Raw genomic sequence first — 7764 nt, 5'->3', positions numbered from 1 at the left:
AAAGCCAACTGATCTGAGTGTGTATTTGTGTTAGCAACTGATCTATCTCTACGTGTTAGTGTGTGTGTGTGTGTGTGTGCGTGTGTGTGTGTGTGTGTGTGTGTGTGGTCAACTGATCTGAGTGTAACTCGGCACCATCTCGGCTCTACGTGGGACACCAAGATAAACCAACACAATCTCTCTCTCTCTCTCTCTCTCTCTCTCTCTCTCTGACACCACATCTATGTAGGACATGGCAGGTCCTTGAGTTAACTTAACACTAATACTGATGTTAGGCTAATCCAAGTCAAGATCATTTTGGTCTTTGTTACGCAACACGTGAAAATGGATTCATTCAAGTCGTGCCACACGATGCCAGCCATTACAATATAACGTGTAATGTGATTGTATAAACAGCTCATGAGAAGAACTAAATAAATATAGCGATCTAAAACAGTAAACTCACATCTCTCCAGGAGCAGCCGGTTTGATCCAGACCGCCAGGGTGAGAGATCCCAGGGGTCCGAGGTTCTGGGACGGAGGCGAGACCAGACACCCACCCGGGACCGACTGGAACACAACGCTTCTGGTTCCACTAGGAACACCTTCTGAACGGGCACTGGAACTGTTCATCTCAGGATGAGTGTCAGAGTCTTCAGTTACACAGGAACGCCTGAGTGGAGGAGATTCAAATATTGTTAATTTTTCACTGTGACCCCTTTTCCACCGGTTGGTTCCCAATGGGAACCGGTTCAGTTCTTTTAGGTTTTTAGTCCATAAGCCAGAGCTCCAAAATTGGTGGGCAAACTATACCCTATATTAAATTGTTTATAGGATCAATACAAGTAAATTAATACATGATAACCCTTCCACAGTAGTAGCTTTTTCATATTTTTGATTATTTTGCAAATTTTCCTACATAATGCCTCATTTGCATATTAAAAAATGTCTTCGTGTAAGTACTCAAGTTTAATGGTGATAAAAATCTAATATAGGTATGGTTTTGCGCACTCAATTCATAATTAACGTTTACATTTTGGAGCTCTGGCTCATGGACTAAAAACCAAAAAGAACTGAACCGGTTCCCATTGGGAACCAACCGGTGGAAAAGGGGCCTCTATGTCACAGCCACTGACAATGATAACATCCCAGTATAAATGAGCATTGCGATGCTTGTACGCAGTTTACTCGCAGAGAGGTTCTTCTCTGGTGACACAGACGTACAAACAGAAGCCTCTGTTATGATGATGATGATGATGATGAATGTTCATCATATATATCTAACCAATTACAGCCCTGACCCGAATAGCATTAGTAATTATTATTGTTCATAATATATCAAATATGAATCCCAGTAACAGTATAGGCAACAACGTTGTCCCAGTTTTATAAACAACTAAAAACATTATAAAAAGGTAGTCTGTAATAATATACAGTATTTAGGTTAAGAGTGGTGGACTCCAGTGGAACTACGATGAATCTCAAATGGTGCAACAAAACAAAGACACAGCTTTAACTATCAAACTAACTAGAGCACTGTAATGTAACATTGTTCTTTAAGATGATTTTCGTTTGTTTTCACCATTGTTTACATCGCATCTGCATCTTACAACCTGTACACCCATGCACTGTGGAAAACCAGTTCAGTATTTCTCAGTTCCAGTTCTGAATCCAAACCAACTTTTAGGGTTTCAATTCAGAATCAAATTATTTTGTATTTTATTTTAACTGGTTCTAAATTAGGCGGGGAAGAAAGAACGGAGTGCAAAAAGTATAGTGCACAATAAGTAATAACTTAAAATGTTAAAATGCACAAGCGCGTATTGAACCATGGAACTGGGGCAGCCACAGCTGTGGGTAGACAGCTGGGAAACAGAAGGTCCCCAGGCAGTTTGTGCCCCGGCCTATGTGTTGAAGAGTCCCTGAGCAAGACCCCTATATAACTGCTCCCCAAGCGCTGTACTAATAGCACTCATCTCTCTGTGTTTTCTAATAAATAGTATGGGTAAATGGTAAATGCACGGGACAATGTTCACGTATGTGCAAATACACAGTTACACAAAAAACATGTATTATTATTATATGGATGGCGTACTGCATGGTTCAATATTATACCAAGAACCGTTGCATCCCTACAATGAATGATATGTTATCATGGTCAGCCCCTGAAAGGTCAGTTGTTTCTTTGACCGGGATTTTTAGAATAATAATAAAGGGTTGAAAATGATTGATCAACAATAACACTGATGTTGGTCATTTCAAGCACTCCACATGATAACACAGGTGTTACACAATGGACCGACTTAAAATCCATTTACCTGAAAAGTAAGTAATTTCGTGAGAAAAACATTGTTTTGAGGTTCCACCACACTTAACCATATTCTGTAAGCTGAAATGACCCGAAACAACCTGACAAGACCGTGATATGCGGGTGCATGTGTTTGGTCCAACAACCTACAGTCCTACAGTCATATAGAGTCCGACACCCTACCCAAAACCCAACCGTAAACCTAAGCCCACGGGTTAGTTGTATAACCTTCCACGCATGTCGGGGAGCCACGGGTTATAGCTTGGGTTAGCTTTAACCCGCCACAGGTTAGTTTTAACCTGCCACACATATTGGGAGCCACGGGTGAGTTTTAACCCGGCCCCAACAGGTTAGTTGTACCCGGCCGTGCATGTCGGGGGAACGACGGTGTTGTCGGACTAATGACTGTCGGACTGTTAGTATGTCTAACAAACCCCGTGGGCAGCAGCAGCGGGGCGTGTGGAGGTGTGGAGGACCTGTAGGGACAGTCCTGGACGCAGAAGGTCAGCGAGCATCCCAGGAGATCGGCCTGGGCGGAGGCGGGCTGGCAGTAGCTGCTCCTCGCTGGAAACCCGCAGGTGGAGCGATCGGGCGACGTGGAGATGGGTTTGAATGCGGCGATGTTCTCCAGCCGTGGGAAATTACCCTGAAGAACACCAACGAGAATTGAAAGAGGGTCTCAGTAGGACTAGGGATGCACCGATTTATCGGCCGCACATCGGTGTCGGACGATATTTGCCATTATCGGTGTATAGATTTTTTGCTGGTTAAAGTTACAGGAGCTTTTACTCTAGTCTATGGTGTTTTAATGTTACTTGAATCAAGGCAATTACGTTGCGTTTCTGCAGATTCCTAATTCATAATTCATAATAACGCCAAAAACTAAATAAACAATCAGTATCGGCTATCGGTTAAATTGATATTTTAAACATTGGTATCGGCCAGTAATTTCCATATCGGTGCATCCCTACGTTTGAGCCTTTGAGGACATCTGGCTCATATGTAAAAAAAAAAAAAAAAAAAAAGTTTTATTGCACACAGTGGTTCATCATATGCAGCAGTGTTTTATGACAATTGCATTTTTATCATATGCATATCCACTGTATCATATGCAGTTTTATCACACAGCTTATTCAGTATTATCTTATAGTGTCTCTCGGCTGTCTCAGTGTATTCAGAGTTTTATATCTGTCATATGCAGTGTTTCATCAGTTTGACTACAGTGATGTACTGTAGTGTACAGTAGACCTGGGAGGGATAGAAGTATACAATACACATTTTATAATATGCGTCAACTTTTCTAATTATGTGGAAACCTTTTAACAAAGTTTTTAATGCCACAAATTAAGGTATCCTCTTCAAATGTAGGCTACGTGAAGGCAAGTTATTTTCATAGTTAGTTAGTTACTTAATTAGTAGTTAGTTGTATAATTTTTTTAATTACTTTCCAGTTTCCACATATCCGACGTATCCAATACATCAAATAAAATGCTCAATTCAGCACTATAGGCCTACTATTTGATCCATATTGAAAGGGTTCAAGTCTTAGGAATTCCAATTCCACCACGTTGCAATGCATCAGAAATTGGATGTGGTTTGTGATAGCCAACGTTACCTGGGAAGAAGCGGGGTTTGGACACACGCTGAGGACGAGGAGGACCAACCTCAGGACAACGTCCCACGACAGCCTCATCCTCCTGACCGAGACCGCGTCCTCTCTTTCATCGAACGGCCACAGGTAGGACCACGACGAACCCTTTTTCCTCCTTTTGGATTGATATTTTCCGTCTGAAGGTGACAAAGTAAAGGCTCTCCCTGACCCGCAACGTCCATCTATATCTCCCCGCATTCTTCTATTCACAACACTTCTGAGCTCTTCCCAAACGTCACGTCGGTGTTCACTCCTTTGCTCGCATCGCTCCGTTTTTCCTCCTCTCTCTGTCCCCGTCGGGTTCACTCCTCTGCCCCATGTTTGTCTTTTCCCACTTTCTTTATGGCTCGCTCTGGCTCTTTTTTCTTCCGGCGTTCTGGTCCTGCAGTCCAGGCCTTTACTAGGTTCTAGAGACCGGATTGCCTGCTGCAGAGTGGTGTGTCGAGGCTCCAGAATCCCAGGCCGGGTTTCTAGAGAGTTCCCTGGGGATTGGAGACTCGGAGATTCCTCCGGACGCTTTCCAGGGGTGTTTGAATAAGTGATGACTGTCATGGTTTCATGGCTCCGAGAGTGGCCCCGGGGTGAGGCCACCCAGCTTAGCTCTCAGTCACACCGTCACATACACACACACACACACATAAACACGCCACAGCCAAAGCCTACAGATGATAGCTAGGATTTCACACAACCTGGAGACAGAGCGGGAAGGAGAGGGGTGGGGGGAAGAGAGAGAGAGAGAGAGAGAGAGAGAGAGAGAGAGAAGGGCAAATGAAGAAATGTTTAAGAGATATAGGCAAAGGGAGAGAAGCGGTGGTCAGACATGAGACAAATCTGAGCAGTGTAAAATGCCATGCAGGCTACATTCCCTATAGCCAAAGCCCTGGAATACTCAGGCTTGATGGAGGCACAGCTCTCATGATACCGATACATTGCTTTCTCCTCTCTCCTTCATTTTCAATTGAATTAAACATGTATTTTCTGCCTTGCTATATATCTAGACTCCGGGTTTTCCCCCCCTATAGAATGGTTTTTCACACAAGTTTAGAGGAAATTGAGGCTTAGGCTAAAGCTCTCTTCATTTCAATACTCCTCTGGCTCAATTCCCCATTTTATCTGACACAGAGAGGCCCTGCACAGTGCAAACATGTATAGTGTTGAATTACTCGGACACACACTCATAATGTCCGCTGGGCTAAACGGATTGGAAAGCTACCAAGTGGTGTAATAACAGGTACTACTGCCTGCATTGATATTCTGCTCAACAAATAGCATATGTAAATCTAAGCAGAAAGCGGCCATAACAGCCTAGTTAGTTAGGAAAACATCATGTTGTTTACCTGCTGCTCGTGACTCCTCTCTCTCTCTTTCAGCTAGTCCCAAGCTGAATATAATCAAACATTCAACACGTTGCTGCCGACGCTGACAGCCATGGCGAGGCGACAGACAGACAGACAGACAGACACCCAAAAAAAACACCAGCACTGCCTGTGTGTCTCAAAACACAGTGACCTGTCTGCCTGTATAAGTATTTGTCTGTTTGACTGACAGTATAGGCCTATACTCCTCCAATGGAAATCAAGCAGGGCCGTTCAGCATGAGCGTTCATAAATTATTAAACTAGCTGTTGTGTTGTTGTTGTTTTTACCGCGTTGCATCATGACGACGAGCCGAATGAATGAGCGCAAAATGAACTTGACTCATTGTAGAACCCGTCCCAGCGCTGCCAGTAAAGCTGATTAGCTCGAGCTGTGCCATCTGGCCAGCAGCAGCCATGCTCTGCTCTCCGCTCAGAGAGAGACGGTTTGTTGTTATTAAAGACACCGGAAACTTCTTGGGGACACTTGTGTTGTGAAGCGCGTGCGGCTGGCCAGGGGGGTCGGCGCGACACGCAAAACTAAAAAAATACACAAACAAACACAGCGGCGTGTCCAGGCTTAATAATAATGAACGAATAACGACAACGTTCAGCATCCATGACAGAGTCTCCAGGTATGATGTTATATCGGTGGGCGGGGCGGGGGGGGGGGGGGGTGCTCCTCAGGCGCGCAGCTGCGTGTGGGTTTCAAACAAGTGGCTCTCAGAGCACGAGGAGGAACGAGGAACGCTACCCTGGTCGCTAAGCAACGGTGCTCTTGTCTTGTCTGGACCTGGGAACACAGTCTGTGACACTGGGACTGATTGTGGATCATGGGACTCTCATGGGAGATAATTATTACTAGCGAGTACAGGATCATATTTTCAGCCTTTAGATGCAGTGTGGTTATATTTATGTCCACTTTAACCCCTATAAAATAGGCCTATTTTATGACAACATATATGTTGTCACTGTTACATCATTAAGTGTAAACATGCTGAAACCTGGAATCGTCCGATCAGATATATTAATTAAATCACAGAAATTAGCTAGGCTACATTTGGATTCAACTTGTAGCTAAACGCTTGCTTTCAGCATTTTATACAAGCCTATATATAAGTACAACATTCTATTATTATTCTATTCTGAATAAATATACATTTTCTCCGGGACCTTAGGCTATAGTTAGCATATAGTTTTATTAGTTAGGCAGCAGCCTACATGCAGAATTCCTCCAGTAAACAACTGTGTCAAAACACTAATGCATGCACACACACACACACACACACACACACACACACACACCAGCAGCAACAACAACAACAAGCATTGCTTAGATAACCACTGTGTGTTTAAGTGCTCTGCATTCAAATTATGTAAACATTTCCACCAAATAAAAAAAAGCCTCTCTCTTATATTTTTTCCCTGCCGACAAGTTTTTACATTATCGCACTAATCACGTTTGAACAGCTGCAATTTGCTTTGGTTGAACAAAGGCATTCTAACTAGGTTTTAATTAAGTGTTCCTAATGACCTTAAGGAGATTAGAGGTTCGCCTTCTAATCAATACTAGGCAGAGAGGAGTGGGGGGGGGGGGGGGTGGGGGGTGGCTAGGGGCAAGGATGGAGGGAGGGTGCAGAGGAATGGGGATGGAAGGATGGAGGGGAGAGAGACAGACAGACAGACAGAGGAGAGAGAGAGTGTGTGTGTGTGTGTGTGTGTGTGTGTGTGTGTGTGTGTGTGTGTGTGTGTGTGTGTGTGTGTGTGTGTGTGTGTGTGTGTGTGTGTGTGTGTGTGTGTGTGAGAGAGAGAGAGAGAGAGAGAGAGAGAGAGAGAGAGTTTAATGAGGTAGAGAAGAAAAGAACCAGAGGAAAAGAGCGAAGGAAGAGCAATAGATAAAACTGGGCGGATGCAAAAGAGTGAAGTATGAAGTCTAATTTATATTTCATCACATGGCGGTGTTACTTTTCGGAAATAACAGATTTAACAATGGAATGTGATCATTCCTAGATTAAATTACACTTGAGGAGAGGGGAGAAGTTTAGGAGCTATATGGGCTCTATTTTCGTCCATGCCTTTTTCCCTAAACTATACTTTACACAGGCTAAACTACATTTTTGAATAGTTAAAATATCCAATCTACAAGCTCACAACATCTCAATTGGCTATTTTAACTATTCAAAAAAGTATTTTCAAGAAGAAAGGCCAAAGTATAGTTTAGGGATAAGGGGCTTAGCATGGACGAAAAATAGAGCCCCGTTATATTCATAGAGTTTAATGGGGAGCAAAGATTCATGCCATGATTCGGAGTCACCAAAATCGGTATAGGGTTTAACCTGAACGGGGACCCATTTTGGCGTTGGCATCATGTTATGCTTTAGCTATTGAAAAATAGCAGATCTACAAGCTCATAGCATCTGAATCTGATCTCAGGTCAGAATGGGTTGACCTGGAATTATTGGCCAGAGGGTG

The 7764-nt window shown here is 43.5% G+C and overlaps 1 protein-coding gene across 1 annotated transcript in view; it reads right to left on the bottom strand.

Annotated features, from left to right (window-relative positions):
- Positions 1-4136, bottom strand: part of ush2a (Usher syndrome 2A (autosomal recessive, mild)) — a gene marked incomplete at both ends in the record, with an annotated part of 314802 nt that extends 310666 nt beyond the window's left edge. The window contains 3 exon segments of the mRNA XM_080771896.1: positions 446-652; positions 2722-2933; positions 3903-4136. Of these exon segments, the coding sequence (XP_080628022.1) occupies positions 446-652; positions 2722-2933; positions 3903-4136 (653 nt within the window).
- Positions 4137-7764: the final 3628 nt, after the last annotated feature.

The sequence above is a fragment of the Protomyctophum bolini genome, assembly GCF_963924005.1.
Source record: "Protomyctophum bolini genome assembly, chromosome: 1".
Lineage (NCBI taxonomy): Eukaryota > Metazoa > Chordata > Actinopteri > Myctophiformes > Myctophidae > Protomyctophum > Protomyctophum bolini.
Note: the sequence above shows the minus strand (reverse complement) of the source record. Positions and strands in the feature narration are given on the sequence as shown.